The 20,136-nt window shown below is 44.2% G+C and overlaps 1 protein-coding gene across 1 annotated transcript in view; it reads left to right on the top strand.

The window, feature by feature from the left end:
• The window catches only part of LOC122577918 (probable G-protein coupled receptor Mth-like 1), a 154,168-nt gene that overhangs the window by 49,441 nt on the left and 84,591 nt on the right, over window positions 1-20,136 (top strand). Inside the window, exon 4 of the mRNA XM_043749621.1 lies at window positions 7,537-7,615. Coding sequence (XP_043605556.1) covers window positions 7,537-7,615 — 79 coding nt within the window. The remainder of the gene's footprint in view (window positions 1-7,536; window positions 7,616-20,136) is intronic.

Raw genomic sequence — 20,136 nt, 5'->3', positions numbered from 1 at the left:
CCGCGAATAACCAACTTCCTCTACCTTCCCCTCCTCCCTCGTTTCTCTTTTTCTCTCGTTTTACCTCGACTTCTGTTTCTTCTTCCACCGTCCAGTAACTTGGATTCGCAAAATTTGAAACGTCTAAATGTTTAGACCGATTCATTTCCTGAAATCATTAATCTCCGCATTTCCGTTACATAAATTTTTCCCGGGTCGCGTTCGACCCTTCCCTAGTAGCTAGCCGTTCCGTTTATTTATTCACGTTAATCGTTTACACGGCCGGCGTATCGTATCTCCTCGTCGCGAAATGATTTTCGACGTCGAGGGCTGCGTGGCACCAATTAATTCCAGCCGGAATTATGGATGTAAAGTACGCACCGGCGAAACGCTGCTCGGTTCTCGAAATAACGCGAACGTTGCCGTAAAATCCCTGAACACGTTCTCTCTCTTTCTCTCTCTCTCTCTCTCTCTCTCTCTCTCTCTCTCTCTCTCATCCTGCCCGCGACCGATAACTCGTAAAAATGGTCGATCGTAATTCCATGGGAAAAGCGTACGACTTTTATTAATCCTGGCGAATTTATCCGTTTACTTACGCCTGTAATACGCCAAGACGACCAAGTATTTTTGTTTCTCTTGTCAAAGCCGCACTCGATCGTCGAACCCGTTCCTTTTTGCCTGAGTGGTCGGGCGAATTTTTCGAAAACCCCGTGTCAATATGTCAACGTCGTGTGATTAGAATATTCGTTGTACTAGCGTTACAGACAGATTAGGTCGACTTATCGATTAGAAGAGCTTTAATCTCTTATCGACGTTTTCTCAAGCTTCCATTTATACTTTGTGGAAATTAGAATTCGATCGATGTTTCTACGATTAGGAAATACATCCATCCGTACGTAGAAGTTCGCGAATCGTTCGACAGAGTTCACTAGAACGATTCTGCTATCAGGTTACTTTGCTAAGCCTCATCGATTTGCAGAATTGACAAATCTGAAAAATGAACGTGTAATTCCACGCCAGGTGGCCTGGTGGTTGATAACTTTTGCAAGAAAACGGAATCAAGGAATCACAAACCGGTACAAGAGTCATGAAGTTACCTAAAATATTCTGCTCTATATACTAATATCATATAGTCATTATTAATGCATAAATAATAGGAAAAAAAAGAGACTTGCGTTTTATCGATCGAAAAGAACACTGTTATCCTCGCCGCTGTAAGTATACATTACCTTAATTAAACTCTAACACGGTTCGGTGGACAGACTACTTCACTTTTTCGGCAAAAGTTCAGGTAGTTGGCGTTCAGGGAATCAAGTTGGTCCTGGTACGCGTCCACAGTGGCTGCGCGTGTCGTTCTTTTCGGGCTTAATATTTCAACTGACCGATAGAGGGTCCCCGAGAGCCTGTCGCTAACTTTCATAACTCATCGCCGCGTACCAACCCTTTCCGGGAGGAACGAGAGCAAGCGAGACAGCACGACACGGCGCGACGCGGCGAAGGGTTGCGAGGCGCGTTGAATCAAACTCTAATCCCATCTAAATCGGGTCTACGCGATAAATCCAGTATGATTTAATTACGAGTCGTCGCGGTGCTATTCCCAAGTATTTAATTTAATCACCGATGTTAATGCGCCGACATTAATCTCCGAAGTTGTTGCTGTCGGCTCGCCCTGTCCATTCGGCCATGCTGAGGTTCTAATGAATTTCTTCCGTCGAAGACGCGAGACCACCGATAAGTTTCGCGGCTAAATTGACCGGGAATGAAGTCAACCGTTTGAGAACGGTACGCGCTTCTTGTGGTATTCGTGAGCAGCACGCGGGACCTGACTAATTCCGCGTTTGGGTTCGGAGGATCGTTGAAACACAGATCGTTGAGATTGCCGGAGGCTGAGTCTGTAGAATCGGTAATTTGCCACGCTGGCGAGAAACAGATGTTGAATGGGCGATTCGTGATTAGAAGGCAGATCGGGCAGTCGATAGACTTTATCTAAGGACTTGATCGAATTCCCAAGGGTAGATGGAATTAGTGAATGGACACTCGCAACGAGACTTGTAATTGAAATCTAAGAAACGTACGACTTTTACAATAAAATAACGTTCATTATTGTGATAAAGAATCGCGTTAACAGTAGCGGGAGTAGCCATTATAACTTAAATTTTGTAGCAGAAGGGAATAAGAGATAAAGGATAAAATCTGTTAGATCAAGAATCAACTGTTACTTCTTTCGAGCGTGTAACCCATTCGTAAGCCATCGACATCGTAGCAAAGATTCATGAGGGTCTCAACAAGATCAAGTAATCCATAGAAGAAGAAAAATAAAAATTTGGAATCATTTATAGATATCGTTTATTTCAGTCGAATTGAAACACAAACAGATGCTATAATTTCCCTTACACGTACTGTACTCGTGATTCGTTAGGTAGGCTAGAATTATGCAACGATTAAAAAATGATAAGGCGACGCGTTAAGAGGGAAATCGCAGTAAGCGGGCTCATCCGAGACATAATTCAACCCTATGATTCTGGTCGCCTGAATAACCAAGAGCAATCAACCACGGGAAGATCATAAATCAAGCAGCGATTCTACGAGCAGCAGTCGGGTAGTCTTAAGCTGCATTATTCATGCAGCGTGCAGAAACAAACTTCGGGCCAAGTTTCACGTTCAGAAGCTTGATCCGACAGATCAAACAGCATCACGCGAGCAACCCTTTCTCCGCATTAGACTGCGCGAATCTCGCTAATGTCTCGAAACGAAAACGTTTCTGCTTGGAAATGAATCGAAGAGCCAGAGCGAGGTAGTAGCTAGAAATCGATAGTGTTTACAAGGATTCAAGGGGTGCGTGCATCGTATCCCCTGGCAATTAGACGATCGCGCGAACGAAGAAAAGGATAAACGATGGGTCAAGGCGGCGCAATCTAATTCCAACCCCCCATGCAAATCGAGGCCCTTAACTAGCTGACGTTTCAACCCTTGACACTCGCCCTCGCGGCGCCATGGGGTCGTAACGCAGCAACCGGCCCGGTTCCTTCGGTTCTCCTGACTTAAATTAACCCTCGACCGCTTTCCAAGCCCTCTTTCTCTCTCGCGTCACTCGTTATTTCCCCGTTTCCTGGTCCCGGTGTTGCCTGCCGCTGCGCCAGGGTCGATTTCAACGACCGGCGCGAAATTACTCGCCACGATAATGGAAGACATTGTAACAGCAGAGTGAATGTCGATGGCGGCAATTTTTCGAAATTTTATCGCGCTTCTGTTAGCTCGCTAGCTAATTAGGCTGTGGATATTTATGCACCTATGGGAAATTTAAATGGGCGAAACTGTACAGAATGCGTATAATATCAAAAAAAAAAAAAAAAAATGTATAAAATATCCAACATAGAATACTCGCTGTAATATATTTAATAAAAATAATCTTCTACGCGGATACAATTTGCGTAGTTGCATTTATAAAGGCATACATTTGCATAGACATCCTTATTCGAACCATAATTAGCAAAACGAGGAAAGTGTTTACGTAGATCGCTTCGTAGATAAATTTTACGTTCGACCTGGAAAACATTGGATCCGAAAAATTTCATTCAGTGGATACGAATGGAAACCGTGTCAGGCTGTTAATCAGAGCCTGACGGAGCAGCGGCGTCACGGTGTTCGCAAACAGCGATTCAATCGGATTCCTCTTTGGGAGGCGTTCAACAATCCCACTCGGAAATGCGAAGTTGCCGCGAAGAAAGGAAAAGCTCGATCGCGTCCTGGGTCGCGGTGCAACTGCATTACCATATCAAAGGGGTCTCGCGATATCGCGAAACTCTCGAGCACTCTCGATCCAACTACCGCGCCGTTTCTTCCGAACGTTGTCACTTTCCTCTCTGTTCTCCTGCCCCTTTCCTCGTCCTAATTCCGACAAAGAAACTTGCACGATTGCTTCGAGACGGGAATCGCTCGTCGTCCTTGTTGTTCGAAATGGGAAACAGGAATGGAAACGCAGAACAAACAGCGAGACGCGGCCTGCTCTCTGTCCAAACGGCGAAACAGTCGCCGTAAATTTCGAAAGAAGAGCGAGAAGGATGGCGTGGCGTCGGCACCGGTTGGGGACGGTTTCGGGTTAAGCCGACCGGACCCACGCGCGCCAGGGTGTGTCGTTGCCTGTTCACGAATAAATGTCGTCGGAGTTGTAATTGCAACGAGGCGTAATTAGTTTTGGAAATTTAATTATTTCCGGGCGGGGTACGCGGGTACGCGCGCGATAAACGCCGCCGGCGGAAGCCTTTCGACGAAGAATTATCGGAGGACTTTCCCACGTAGCAGCCGTTAATCCTGCTTCGAGCAACCTCGAACCAATGGAAAATCGTCGAGTTTCGAAACCTCCGCACCTCGACGCGCTTTCATCTCGCCCCACTGCCTCTCCTCGGCTTTTCTACATCGCGTAATCCGTCGACAAGCGTCATTCGTTGCTTTGTTAATCAACCTCGAACGCCTTAGGACACGTCTAATTTGCGGGCTGGCGGCGAGCCGCGTAGACGAATGCGTGCGTACAGTTTTATAGAGAATCGATTTCCAGTCGGTGAAGAAATTGCCAACGAAAGTCGGGGGAATACGCGATGAGGCTATTACTCGTGTTTAAGAAAATTGCCTTTAAACGTCGTATTATCGCATGAATTCTTCAGACGGTTTTAATCTATCCTACATAGGTACAACGTGCGGCTTAATGTACTTTAAGCGTCGAGAAAAGTTCTCCTGACCGATACGAGAAAAAGGATAATATTGCTAACGTCGCTTGTTAGATTATGGTTGTTAGACACTCTTGTGACACGATAAAGCCTCTAAATCATGCAGAGACGTACGTACGTACACTTCGTCCAGAACAGTGTTTGCATAGCTCGTAAAAAGGTCATTTTGTTTGCACCATACGGATGTATTTATTTTTCAACACGTAGGACAAGAATGAAACGTAATCGCTAAACGCGCAGTAAAATTTTCCAGCGCTTTATTGCAATTGAAGTAACCTTTTGTACGAGTCAAGGTATATTTAAAAAGATCTGTTTCATCCGTTATCAAAATTAATTCTCTCGTGCGTTAAACGCTGGCTTTTCCATATACAAACCTACAAAGTCCGTGCTCACGTGAGCGAAACCAATTGTTCAAGGCCATCTTTGAAGGCGTTCGCTCTCGTAACATCGATTTCTCACATTTTTACGCCGAATGGAACGATCTCACGTTAACGCGTGTTAATTGCCCCTGCCACTGTACAGTTATTCACGTGGTTGCACATGAGAAAAAAAGAAAGACTGCAATTGTAAATATTCGCGATTGACGGTGCATAACGGGCGAATGCAAATCGCGAAGCGGTTACAAAACTTTCTCATGCGTCACCGGCATTCCTTGAACACACGTTTCCGCGCTTTGTCGGTGTGACATGTGTGCAGAGCGAGATACATAACCGTGGTCCGACGCGAGCAAATATACCGTTAGTATTGCGAACGGGACTATTGCTTTTCTCCTACGGACTTGCGTTTCCATTCGAGATGATGAAGCATAATCGAACGATTCTTTCCTATATCCTGTCAAGATATGCAAGAGACGTTGATAAAACAGGTAGCGAAATACGTGAATTTATCGAAAAATTTAAGGCACGCTACTGGCAACAACCAGAGGATCGTTCTGCGTGTTACTGCGATTTCTATATCTGTTTCTCGTGTCTGCGTCTCTTTCTGGCGACTGTCTCAAAGTCGATATATCGATAATACACGTCAATCGCGGATTTATTTATACTTCTCAATATTTTAGTGACATCTCGTATTCACGCGTATCATAACGTCGACAATTTCATTTTTCCTCCGAACCTAACAAATTTAACAAAGGATCAAAGGATACGATTGGATGGAAAGACGCAACAAGGTTAATATAATAGAAGCTTTCGTAGAAGCTGCAATAGCTCTGGTAATCTTCAATTGTTTTCAGCCATGCCTTGAAGTAGTCACGTAGTATAATACGATTTATCGAGACGTGAAAGATGTTGGAAATGGTAGAAAGCAAGGTATAATTGCACAAAAGAACGTTTTTACAATACTTTTTGTATATTCATAGCGCACGAACTGATTGCTTTGCACAGCGGCCGACTGTCGCGTTACAACCTCCGTTTATTGGAAAACACCGGTGAACCAATATTGATCCTGCGAATAGTGGAAAACAGTCGATGTAACGTGCGTAACAATACCGTGATACGATTAAATATGTACCTACGGCAATTCAATTCTATTAATTTAGACGTGCAAGCAGCCCCGTATTTATCCAACCATTCTCCCCTGATCAGCCTATTACATCGAACAAACAAGCGCGCCAACTTTTTTGTCCACGCCGTAGATATTATGTAAACGCGCGTCGATTGAGTTTTCGGATATTCATGCACAGCTCGTGGCTACGTTTCGACCTCGAGATGTTTCGATCCACGAATACACCTTAACCTTTAGTGGAAACAAACTGTAAAGTTTCTTTGCTCGCCACCGACTATTCTTTTGACGAAGGGTGACAGGCACCCTGCTCTTCGTAAGCGAAGGGTGTGCTCGATCGAAAGGATCCTCGTGCGTGTGTGTTTGCTGTAGACGCGTGATTCGCGATTGCGTTTTCAGAAATTAATGGCCAGCCGTGGTCTGAATTTCCGCGCTCGTTGTATCCGCTGCCGTGATTTCTAAGAACGAATGCGCACGACAGCTTGAAAAATTTATCCAGTTCAACCGGTGTTAGCCCGGTGTGCGCTAAACCGTTCCCAGTCAACCGGCCGTCTTTTCAAACGGATCTTTACAAAAGCTGTCTTTCTCCCCCGAAGCTTTGTCCGAGGCCCCCCGACATACCACAGACTGGAACCTCTCTCCGCCCCTTTCCCGTTCATGAATCTTTGAGAGTTCATCGCGGAACCTGGGAATCAGCTCTGTCTTCTTTTGTTTCGACGATTTTGGCGTTCCGTCAGCTGGGAACAGCGTCGAAAGGACGGGAGAGCGATCAATGAGATCTTTTGTACTTATACCGGACTCGTTGATTAGAGAGATCTCCGTGGGTCTTGAGAATTTGTAGGTGACAGGATTTTAAATATGGCAATTTGGAATGTCGTTCATTGAGATGTAAATTTCTGATCGTAAAAGAATTTAAACGGTAAGATTACAGAGGGAAAAACGATTTCGTTTATCAACGCGTTAATTATAGCTTTGTCCACTGAAATACGTAGTCACGAGAGGCCAAGCGTGGTCAATTAATCAGAGTGTTTAGGTTTCAACGAATTGATTGCTATTATGTGACTGCAGTTCTCGTTCTATAGCGAATAAAATTGCGTTGAAACTGCGAAACAGCAGGAATACAAAAACTGTATTTGCATTTTCTTATTTCTATGATGGCGGAGCATCAACGAGTCGGTCAATTTTCTTTTTACATCTCGTGTCCATTAAATTCTCCGTCCATTATCCGTGGGAAAAATAATTCTCTCAGGAGCGAGAAAAGCAACAGCTTTAAGCTCCTTACCCATTGGTAAAGAGGTTTGTAACGAAGTCCATTTTTCTCGTTCTGTTTCAGCAATCATGGCGCATTTCTTTTTCCTGGCTGCGTTCTTCTGGCTGAACACGATGTGCTTCAACATCTGGTGGACGTTCAGGTGAGTCTTGCTCCCTTTTGTCTGATCAGCTATAGGGTGCAAAGAAAGAAGATGGGTATAGATCTGTGGCGGAAGATTTCGCCGCGTGTGTACTCTTCCGTGCGACTGCTCTCGAATCAAACGACTGTACCGCGTTAAGATTTATTTGATCGAACCTTCTCCCTATTTTTTCTTTTTTAATCTTTCTCCGCTCGAAAAGCTCCTCGTCTGTACACACGCGACGCAAACGTTTCACATATACTTTTGAAAAATGAAATACACGAGCAGCCGTCACGTAGCAATTAAGCGTCCGTTTGGTGGACGAGTCCCGTGAACAGGGTGATGAGGTAAAAATTATGAAAATTCGCGAAGCGTAATTGGCAGAGAATTTCAGAAGCGAAACGAGGTTGGTAACGGGAATGTCGAGGCCCCTGTCCCGAAGAGAGAGAGAGTAACTCTGGTGGTTTGTGCGTACGCCGTTAATTAACACCGGGTTGCAGGTTATCGACCTGGCCGAGTTTCGCGTTACCCGCGTTGCCTCGTGTCGCATCTTCGATCAGAAGGCCACCACTCGTTACCTCGCAATTATGCAATTACCACGTAATTACGCAATCTATAGCGCGCTCTTGGCAAATAATTCATCGTGTTCGCGGCGAAATCGCTCGCCGAGCTATCGAACAATGAGAATTATTCCATTACAAAACTATATGCTTGATACGATAACGAACTCAGTTTCTGCAGCCGTTACTTTTTTCTCGCTACTATGCCGAGGCAAATTCTCGCGGGAAATAATTGTTACGCGATATTAGTCCGAACGGTCGATGAACCGTAACTTTGTACGTTCTCATGGCCTCTTCGTCCAATATGCGTTGCATTAAACAACGCTAATGTCGCCTATTGAATTATCATAATTCATTATTATCCGGTAATAACGGTCGCTAACAGACTATGGGACTCGCGGTTGACCTTTACCCGCGAGAAACGGATAGAACGCGCGCAGCACCTGCGAGAAATTACTTCTGGCGGTATGTTTCGCGGTGAGAACGCGTTACAGCGAACGTGAACGCGGGTGCGAACGTTGAGGTGGTTGGAACGATGATCTCCACCGGAGTAGCAGCAGAAGATCGTTAGTGGCCGGATCACGTTTGACTCGAAGGATCGAAAGGGGACGAAGCAGGCCGTCGCGTCGTCGCGGTGAGAGATGGGATCAAGATCACTCGGTCGACTGGTTAATGCGATGCAACACGGTCGCTATAACGGGCCCTCCATCTCTTCTTCTTCTTCTTCTTCCTCTTCTTCTTCCTCTTCTTCTTCTTCTTGTTCGTCGATTTTGTCGACCTTTTTTTCTTCCGATACTGCCGAGTGGCTCATTTCTCACCTTTTTCTCTCGACAGCCTTCAACTTCTTTTGTCTCTTCGTTCGTCTTCCAAGTCTTGCTGCTCGTGTGCCATTGTTTCTCTCCGTTTTTATCTCTCCTTTGGTTTTTCTTTCTCTCTTGTTGAGTTGTAACACGTAAAATATTTCATTTCACCAGCGAAATCTGTCCGATCGATCGCGTATTTCTCGATCAGGTTTCGACGGTATCGTTTACTAATTTTGCAATACGTTGAGGTTTTTCGCAATGATGATAATAATTAAAAATGTTTCGGTTTTGAAGAATTATATAGCCGATCGTTATTTAAACGTTCGTGGATTTACAGCTTAAAAAATGCAGAGCTTCAAAGTTTCAGTTTTAAAGTTTCAAGCACTGGAAGATTAAGAAATTCGAAAGTTTAAATATTCGGAGAATGTTTTATTTTATTTGTAATTTACGTTAATAGCTACATTTCACTACGGGCTTATCTCCGATCTACCACCGCGGTATTACACGGTACACTGCATTCGCGAAACGATTCAAAAAATAGCTGCTCCGACTGGATGCATCCGCATCAATGACTCCGACTTTTCTCTGTTCCCCGAGCGTTGTACTTTTATCAGCGATTTTCGCGTGGGATGCACACGGCCGAAACGTGTCAGCGACACGTGCGCAACCCGTTGTATCCACTTGTTGAAGTGTCACCGACACGTTGCGTTCACGCTAGCTGCTCAGCTCCGTGATTTTCCAGCCGGAAAATTAGCCCGGTGTCATTTACCGCTGTGCAGCCGCGTTTAGCGCGATGCATCCTGTCGGATAACTCGTTTCGTCCACAGTTTTCCTCCCGCTGCAAGGTCATTGCTTTCATGCCGCTACTTGGTTGCTTCGTTTAGGTTTCACAAAGATTCGAAAGGAGCCTTTTCACAGAAGAAACGATGACGCAACCTGGAAATAACTTATCGAATTTAATTAACAGCATTATGAGAGTCTTCATAATTGGACGCATTGAGCAACGTCGGCAAAAGGTACGACTCTAGGCTGCTTGGAGAACGATTACGTCACTGACTAGTCTATAGATTGGTACCTCCTATAGATTGGCCATCGACTGAATTTCTTTGTTTCTCAACTCATTACCCCCTGAGTAGTTTAAGTCCATTAAGTAGGCAACCGAGCATATAAGGAAATCTCAGGCTTCGGTATTTTAAACCTGCGCATAAATTTCGACGTAGAAACATTCACGGAATGACATAGTTTTTAATATTTTAATGATATAAATGCAGATACGAATCTAGCTGTTCGTAGAATGACTGGGTCAACAGTCTTTGGCCTTGGAGCGATCTTTAATATCGATTACGATTGAATTTCGTTGTTTCTCAACTTACTACAAGCTGTTTAAACCGTCGCATATGTTTCGCTGCAGAAATATCCAAAGAATGGGAATTGGAAGTTTTATCCTTCCGAAAGACACAGTTGGTGCATTCGGTGATAAGGAAATAGCAAGTACAATTAAGTATAATGTACAAGCACGATAACCCCGAGCGAATAGACGATTCTATCGCGTGGAAATTTATACGCTTAATTGCTGACTGAGATAGCTGGTTTGATGAGTCTGAATACGCTTGCTTCTTACACCAAAGGTGAGCTCCTCGAACTTGCTCCTTACGACTAGACGCGTACGCCTATTTTCCGAGAAATTCTTCAATTACCTAACATCTAGCAGCTTCCCACGGTCAGTGCAGTCGTTGCACATAGACGCACATGTAAGAGAACATATACGAAGTCTTCTAACAGGGTTGACCTCGTCGCTAGCAATTCCTTGCTACCGCCGATGCTTCTGCCGTTGCTGGTTGCGCTCCCGACTCTCGGCGGTGCGTGCACTCAGCGAGAGAGCGTTCCTTCTCTAAACGAATTTGCATTCTAGAAGCGAACTGGTTCGTCGAAAGATTCGCCTGCGAGAATCGATGATCCTCGAGAATGTCCTTTTATGCTTGTTCGCGAGCTTCTCGGAGATTTGGCAAATTTTCAGGAGAAAAATTTCTCCAGGAAGAAACCCACAAAAATTTTCGGTGCGTTCACGTTGGTTTCCTTTCTCGTCAAAGTTATTTCTGAAAGAAACTTTTCTAATCAGTTTCGATCGCTTCGACAGTTTGGTCACGAAGATCGAAAATATCCTTCGAAGGCTTAATGGAATTCGGTCGAGCGAAAAAGCAAAGACTCGTCTATGAATTGGGGCTAAGGCACGATCGGTCATTGTCAGCGAGGAAGAAACGCCTAATCTCGATGCCTGCCTGCGAAACAATGCAACTACCAGGCCGCAGGCACAGGACAGAACGGAGAACAAAGGCGGAATGTGTCGTCTGAGGATCGTGGTCAAGTGTATTAGCCTGTGACGGTGTAAGTACGCGTTCGTGTCGGTCGTTAAGGTCTCCACTGTTCTCGAAGAGTGGCTCATTAACTTCGTTTATCTCGTCCCCGATAGCTGCATCATGGACTCGACTTCTTTGGCTACACAAGATCGTACTCCCCCGCTGCCAAGTTAATAGCATCCACAAAATTCTAGATAGTGAGAAAATTCCTAACAAAATTTGCACGTCGGACGATTTTCGTTTCTATATTTCCTTCGACGATCTTCTTTCGTTCTTTACGTGCTTTTAGATTGGAATTTATACGAGAGCTTTGATATCAAAATTTATACACACAGCAAGTACACGTTAACCCCAAATAAGAATTAACTCCACTCCCGCACAGAAATCAAATTTTTTAAAGCAAATATCATAACTGCCCTAAGACTTTTAAGTAGAAATATAGAAATAGAAATAATTTTCGAACCCCCTTCGAGATTTGTGATAACTCTGCAATCGAATTCCTTAGGCTATGTTAATCAAATATATTGAATTAGTCCAACAATAGTCTCTCGAATCACAGAAACTAGAACGTTCTGTTCTAAGCATTAGAACGTCTTACGTTTTATACGATAATATTGGCCCGATACAAAGTCTGGTATAGTTGGAAGTTAATATTGCTCGAGGCAATGGAGATCTATATGCATAGATTCATCTTGCGCTAGGTCAAAGATCCGGGGCGTAGTAGTCGGAGCAGATGGTGAATTGATAGAAACGAGCGGAATCTGTAATCGGCGAAGTGGTCGTTGCCAAGATTCGTTTTCATAACGAGAAAGTTTACTTGCGTCGGGCGTGTAACACCGTCGCCCGAAGGCGATACCGGTGAAGTTGGCAAGCATGGCGGCGAAAAAGAACGAGGAAAAGGGAGTTTCGGAGACGCTTCGGGGACGTGATCAAGAACACCGGCCGGTCTGTCGTGGCGCGCATCCCAACGAAGCTTGATTAAGGTCCCTTCTGTTCTCGAACACAGTAGCTCATTAATTCCGTTATCTCATTTTCTGCAGTCACCGGATCTCTTGACCAGTGGATCGAATCAATTGCTCTCGTGTCATCCCCCTCGACAGAGGGGTCCCTGAAAAATCCCAAGAAATTTTCATAATATCGTCCGAGAAAGGCTCGAGTCTCTGCTTCGGTAGCGACAGAGAAACGATCTAGTCGGTCGGTTATAAATAGATTAATTCTCGTTCATCGACAATTTGTTAGGGCGTCAAGTTGATGCCAACAGGAGCGTGACCTACATCCACGCGATGTTGGCTCTACCATGTTTCTAGATGAATTTCGTAACGAAGATGTAAGTACGTTCAACCTATATTATGACCAGCTTTTGTATCAATTCGTTGGTTGTATTTTCTTAAGCGTTGTTTTAAAATCAGTCTTTGTCGCGTATCGTTCTTGGTAGCTATCCTCCAACTGTTTCGAACAGAGAGTCTTTTATTGTACGAACCTTCGTCAAATCGTTGACGAAGGAGTTGATCTTTGCTACTTCGAAATTTTTGTAGATGTCTAAACTTCAGAGATCTAATACGTAGCACAGCGATTGTTCCGTGTCTTTCAAAGCCCGCGTACCAAAAATTGTCTCTTCGTACGACGAGGTTAACCCCCACAGTCATCGGTCGTAAAAAAGGGATTACTCACACCTACAAAGAAGCTAACTTTCCTGCTTAAAAAGTTCTACAAATCCAATGCAATCGTTTTCCTGAATTGTTCAAACTCTCCGTTTCGAAAATTGTCAGCTCGTTCGGCGGACCGTTTAGGTCAATTCCCTGGGACGTCCGATTAAGTTAATTGAATTAAACGGTCTCCGTGGGTCCCTTTGCGTCCTCACCGCAGGCGCTGCTTGAAACGCCCTCTTCTTTCGTTCGTCCACGTAACACCCATGAACACTACGGATTACCAGAGGATCTTGAAGAGACTTCCAGTTCGATGGCTTTTCAGCGGAAGAGCAGATTCTACAGCCGCGAGCAAATTAGTTTAACCCGGCGAGTAGGTTCGTAGTCTTCCCGGTCCCGATTCGGCAAACTTCTTCGAGGGATCCTCGGTTCCTCCAGACTGTGGACGTGACGGCAACAAGATATCTCGCTGACCGTCACGTTTGCGGTTGTCCCTGTCGGTTTACCTCGTAGCTCTCTCTCTCTCTCTCTCTCTCTCTCTCTTTCTCTTGCATCTGCCTACGAGAAGAGAAGAGAAGCTTCGTGGCCGTCTTGGAAGCGACGCAAAGTCGTTGATCCAGCGAGTCGAGTTCTCCGGGCAAGTTTCGTATACATACTCCGTTGGTTCGGCCACCGGACCGGTCCATTTCCCCTGCTCTGTTGACACTTCTCGACTCGACCGAGTTCAAATATTGCTCCGGACCAGCCGGCGCGGCGGACCGTGTCGAGGACAGCGTCCACGTGGTTCCCGAACGGAGCTCGGTTTTGTCTGCGGGTTGCTTTGAAGCGTAATATTCTGTAATGCGAAATGAAAGATCATCGACCAAGAGAGACGCGTTTTACTTTATTCCATCTTCTTCGAATGAGATAAGACGTTTGTGGATGAAAATGTAGGGAAATATAGGAATTGAGGTTTCAGGATCCTCCGGTAATAATATCGAAGTTTACTTCGTTCGATCTACCAAATGGTTATAAATAGTTGGATTGTATCACATTATTTTGTTTTGTTACCATTATTAAATGAAATTAGATCTCTACGAGTTTATTCTGTGGGAGATGCTTCGAGTAAGCGGTAAAAGTATTTCGGGAAAACGATATAATCTCGGACTTACATGACTGGCGGTACAAGGAAAGTTTGAGAATTTCTTATTTCATTTATTTAGATCACGGTCGTTTATTTGAAATATAACAATCGGAAGTAGCAAAAGATCAAGGAAAAGCGATGATATAAAAGTGATTGAAAATCCCATCGACGTGTCTATCGAAAGAGCATGATTCGATCGATGTCGGATAAAATTAAAAGTAGGTGAACCAGGGATAAGCCGAGGATCTACGGGGACTCGCGGTGAAAGTGTTTATAATCCATCAGCGTAGCCGGGACCGCGCCTATTTCTGTTCGCCATGGCGATCGTACTAATCCCCGTGGAAAAATTTTCTTGGCACGGACCACGGGATTCGACGGAATCGCGATCACCGGCCTCGACGGAGTATACTCACTCAAACGGACACCGGGGTATCCGGCAGTTCGTCGAAGATCTCTTAAGTAAAACAGGAACAATTTGCAAAGCTTAAGACACGGTCGAAATAATTTTCTGTGAATTTATCGCGATTCTTCACCCTTCCTGAACTTCGGAGGATGAAACGAACCTCACAGAAGCAAAAGGTAAAGCGTGAAAGCTCCATGAAGCGAAAATCAAGTCGACTCGGCGAAACTGTCTCGAAATGAAGTTATAATTCGAGGAGCGAAAAGGAAGAAGCAATCGGTGATGTCTGATTGGAGCCCAATCTAAATATAATCTCTCGTTTGATACACAGTAGCCGTGGGTAATAGCATTACCGCAGATTACTCGTTACGGCAGCAATCTACCGACGAAGCCCGAAGAAAATCGAAAGTGTAGCGGATTCGCAGGAAATCGGAGGAAAAGATAATCGAAACGTCGAAGGCGTAACCGGACGTCCGTCGCAACGACTTTGATGTCAACGTTGTTTCTTTGCTATTTCCATCTGTCTTGACTCCCTTTCTCTCTCTTTCTCCATTTCCTTCCCTGTCTCTTGCGACAGGGATCAGCGAGCTCGCGAGGTTAACGACTTGGTCCGTTGCTTCTTCTTTTCCTTCGTCCATGGGACTACGCTCGTTACGCGTTAGATAATGCATGCAAATTGCATTAAGTCAACGTGACTACCGGTTCTCGGGCACGGACGATGTAACGTCGCGTCGTCCAGCTCTATCTTTTTCTGGCTCTACCCTCCTAGTCAACGACCTGTCCATGTAAAGATAGGACGAATCGTCAGCGCGTTTACCGTTGCAGTTTCCAGGCCAATCTATTACGCCGACTGTCAGCCAGCTCTGGGTGTATTATAGATGTTCCGTGAGCCGACCAGTGAATCACTCGAGACGTTCAGAAACATCGAAGACGAGATGCAGCGGTGGCTCCCTTTGAACGGAGACTGTCGTTCCGACTCGTTCGCGTGTCGCGAGTCGTATTCGTTGCTCGCAGTTTCGTCGAATCTTGGCTCGCTCTGTTGGTCGTGCGGCTTCTTTGCTCGTCGTGCTTCCTCCTCGTCTCCGTGGTCCTTTCACGAGGTCTCGGCGTGCAATGGACGCGCGGGCTCTCCTCTCTCTACAGGCTTAATTACTTCGGAGGCAGAGATACCCAGTGTTGGTAGTCAGCTAGTCTTGCTTGAGACTGTAGACGGGAGTTCTCGTTTTAATGTACGGCAATTAGGAATGCCTCGAGCGCGGGGTAGATAAATTGCCAAGTATTAGCGGGTAAATTGCTACATTTCGTTATTGCCGCGTAATAATGATAATCTGCGATAATTGACATTCGCCGGTGGGTGAGTTATCCTGCGTCGATGCGTTTACGCCAGTTCTCCAATTATTTCCTCTAATTAAATCGCGAGCTGATGAAGCAACGGTAGGGTTGGTACATCGCGTGTCGATCAGACGAGGAAATTACGTTGGAAATAAGAATAGTCGAAAGCGAAGATTAACCCTTTGAAGCAGCGTCCTCAAACTGATGGTGAATTATTCTCAAGTGGTTGGTTGGTACTCTACAAACTACAGATCAACAGTTTTTCGTAATTTAAGTATATTTACTATTATTACTAGATATTCTGTGAGAAATTTGACGATGCACAGAAACAGATAAGACGATCACAATATACAGCTTATGATATCCGAAAGATATCTCCGCGTAGGTTCTATTTTGCATAAACCTTTCCGATCTATTTACAATCGACAACATATCTGCACAGAAATATATTTATTAAATCACCACACTATGTCCAAAGCAAAAAGAACCGCGTAAAATATAAAGTTTCAACCTCAATTCGACGTAAAATTGCAAATGATTAAACTTCGATCTCTGCAATTACTGCGATGCTGATAAGAAGACTAGCGTAAGAAATGCAAGTTTGTTTATTGGCCGAAAGTGTCTCGTACACAAATAAAACAATGTAGCAAAGAGTAGTTAAGTAGACGCGAAAGAACGGCTCTTCGCTCTATTAATGTACACTTTGATTGTCTCCATTTGCGTTCGTACGGTGCGCGCAGCAAAATCTACGTTCCTAACTCTGATGTTTTCTGGTGGAACTCGACGACCTATTCGTTGTTACGCACGGCCATTAACTGGCAACCGTGTGCTCGGAATTACTCGAGTGAATCACGCACGTCAGTCCGGATGTCGATGAAACCGGCTTCCTTTAGCCCACGTTACGTCTGTCCCGATCGTGCGGATTATTCCATCGATGGGATTTCAATCCCCGCCGTGTTAATACGCTCGACGATACGATCTTTGTATCCAGAGTTATTTGCATTTTACCTGACCCGCGATCCGCCACCTATAGATCTTTAATAGCCACCGTGGGCGTTGATTAAAAATACACGCACGACGCTAAAAGGAGCTGTAACGTCGTCGAAATAGACGAACGATGATCCACGATTAGCGGAGAAAAAACAGCTTTAGGTGTTTCGAGTGGTTGCTTGTTTGGGAATGATGCAGGAGATTCGACTCTAATCCGTCAATTCATTGCTCGTTTGAAGCTTCTTCAATAATCTTAACGAATAAGAACGGCAGTTTGGAGATCGTAGATAGAAATAGAGCTAGTTGATCAAGTTAATAGGTTTTTCTGATCCATACAAGGTAGATAGGATAGAAAAATAGTGAAACTAAATCTGTCGTACTCTTATCTACTCCACGGATATGCATCAAGAACTACAAGTATCTGCTAACAAAAATTTTGACAAACGAAGAAATGTTAAACTATAATTAATCGCGATTAAATTATACGTTATATTCGTGTCCATAATTAAAATTCAAATTGAAAATTCGATCAAAATAATTTTCAAAGTATTTTAAACGCATGCATAAATGTCAGAAACACTGTATCAAGTATCTTGGAGATCGTTTCAAAACTGTCGTCTTGTCCATTAATGTCTTACTTCTTGCTAATCTTGTTACTTTCTTATCTCACCATACATCGAGACAGTCTACGGTCAGAAATCGACTGCCTAAATTACGAGTATTATACAAACGCAAAAGTTTCACAACGAAAAGAGGTAAAACCTAAATGAAGAAAGAACTGGAGACGGGCAAACTAATTACTTTGAAACTTCCATCTGTCCAAGCGCAGCGCAACGCCTTTAATTGTCACGGCGTCACGCACGGCATTCTCCTCACGAGGATCTGGTAACCATCGGCCGCTAACCATATCCCGTATGAACGAAAAAAGCACCATAAAAAACCTCATCCCCTGAACAACCCCAGCTTAACTTAACCCAGACCCGGGTCTGTTAGGCAGATATGGTTCTTCCTCAAACAGAATCTCTATTTGACCGAGTCGTAGATACCAGACTGGCGACTGCAAACGTCGTTTATAGATAAGAGAAATTACCAAACGGCCAAAGAAATTGCTTAGGGCCAACACAGAGTTGTTGTATCGCGTACGTCGTGGTTGTTAACACCGTTCGAGTAAATCATGAATGGTCGTTAGGATTTGGACTACGGTTCCCTAGAGACTAAGCTCCGAATTTCTCGGGGAGCAGTGCCAAGGAATTGCGCCCAAGTTCGACCATCCCCTAGACCTTTCTCTCTCTCTCTCTCTCTCTTCCTCTGACCTTTGGATATACGCGATACATCTTTGTTCTTGCTCGAGGACTACGTAATGCTAGACGTTCATCCGTATTTTTGGTCGCCAAGATTTCTTGCTGGGTACACGTTGCTGGCATTTTTATTGGCCGTCGTTGAGTCTCGTTTGGACCTGCTTGTACGTGTTTTAACTTGACGATAGAATTTTATTAACCCGTTATTGCGCCACTCATTCTCCCGAAACTGGTTTCACATCACTTTTACCAGCGAATAAAATATACAATTTGTGTGAAAGAAATGTAGGAGTGTGCGAGAGGTGTATCAAAAGATATATAAACGAAAAGTGAATATATGCTTGAGTGAAAAAGAAGCTCATTCCAATTCTCAAATACATATCGCTGTAAATCTAAACAAATTTTTCAGAAAAATTACGATAATTTTGATTACACTCCGCTAGTTTCGGCGTTACAGCTGACGGACTTGTGGTTGATCGTTTCGTCGGTACGCTAACAAGTGCAAATACATTCGTAAAAGTTTCCTTCTTACCTGTCTTCGGTCAGATTGCGTGCTCCTAACAATTTAACTTCTGCTTTCTCCGAGCAGACTTAATGAGACGTCTCTATCGTACCTGAATCTTAAAACGTTCTTTACAAGCCAGTGTTTTATATCGTCGAGAAAGGACATCTGTTAGTCATTCCGTTACTTCGTTCCATTCGAATCCATACAACTTTCGCGAATGTCATCGGTTAATACAATAATCCGCGAATAGAACTTCTACGTATGCTCGACCGCATGTAATCAAAGGATTAAGCCCCTGTTAGCACACTTCCACTTGGCATCCGATTAGCCGGCTTTCCCTTGATATCGCTTTATATCTAATACGTATGCGTACAGGCAAACCAGGAACAATGGTATTGAAAATAGTACCACCGTGCGAACTCGTAGCTCGTGACCACGTCGTTGTCGTTTTAACAGAGTGACTAAGTGTTAATACGTTTAGACGATCGTGGCTTCTCGTACGCCGTTAATCTCCAATTCCTCCCTTCGTTTCGTTTGCATACGTCGACCTACGGCTAATTAACTGTTCACGGTTACACAGTTTCGCCATTTCGGTATTGAAGCCGACCGAATGGCCGTCCTAAATTTCTCCTCGTTATCTCTTTCGCGCTGTTCACATCGTTATCCCTGGTCGATCTGCACGAGGATGGGCGCCGACTCGCTCGTGCATGCTGGCGAGACTCTCTCGTTACACGCATGATTTGCGCGCGAAGTGAACACGCGTAGGAGAGGACCAGTGAGGAGTTGCATATCCTTCGCATCAACCTTCGTCGAGTTTTTCTAGTCCTCGAAACGGTGTCTCGACAAGGGTTCGACAGCGATGTACTTATGTGCAGAATTCCTCTAGTCGTTTCTTTGCCGATGTCGAGAAAATGAAGTGGAAATTTAACGAAGATGTAATGAATCAAAGGGTATCGTGCTTGAAAGTTACAAAATTTATACGCGACATAGGCAAAATTGTAGTTCAACTTGATCGTGAATCATATGTACACTACGGGCTAAGAGTTTCGGATCGTTACGACTTATATAACAAAGTATTATCATCTACATATATTTATAGCGTTCATCGAAAATTGAAATCATCTCGATCGTTTAGACACTTTTGGATAACCCAAATACGTTACAATTCCAATTACTGCATCACTGTGTTACTAAAATATAAATATTCCTATCGTTCGATGAGATTATTTTTCAAGTAAAATACAAATTTTGTATCTTTCGTCTTCTGACTTAGAGAATGCCCCAAAAAATGGTCATCTTGTCCGTCAAAGTATTAATACCAAGATCAGTAAAATTTCAATGCTATAAAACAAAGTGAGGAGGATTCAGAAACTAAGAGAAATGATTCCTAACTTCTGAAAGATCGAACGAGCTAAATGAAAATTGCGGTAAGACCGGTTCAGAGAGACTTAACCTTCAGTTACCTGGAATAAATCGCGAAAGATCGCGGGATAATCGGACTAATTATTGTTTCATGTCCGGCAATTTC

The sequence above is a fragment of the Bombus pyrosoma genome, linkage group LG3 (genome assembly GCF_014825855.1).
Source record: "Bombus pyrosoma isolate SC7728 linkage group LG3, ASM1482585v1, whole genome shotgun sequence".
NCBI lineage: Eukaryota > Metazoa > Arthropoda > Insecta > Hymenoptera > Apidae > Bombus > Bombus pyrosoma.
The sequence above is the reverse complement of the archived record's forward strand: the minus strand, read 5'-3'. Positions and strand labels throughout refer to the sequence as shown.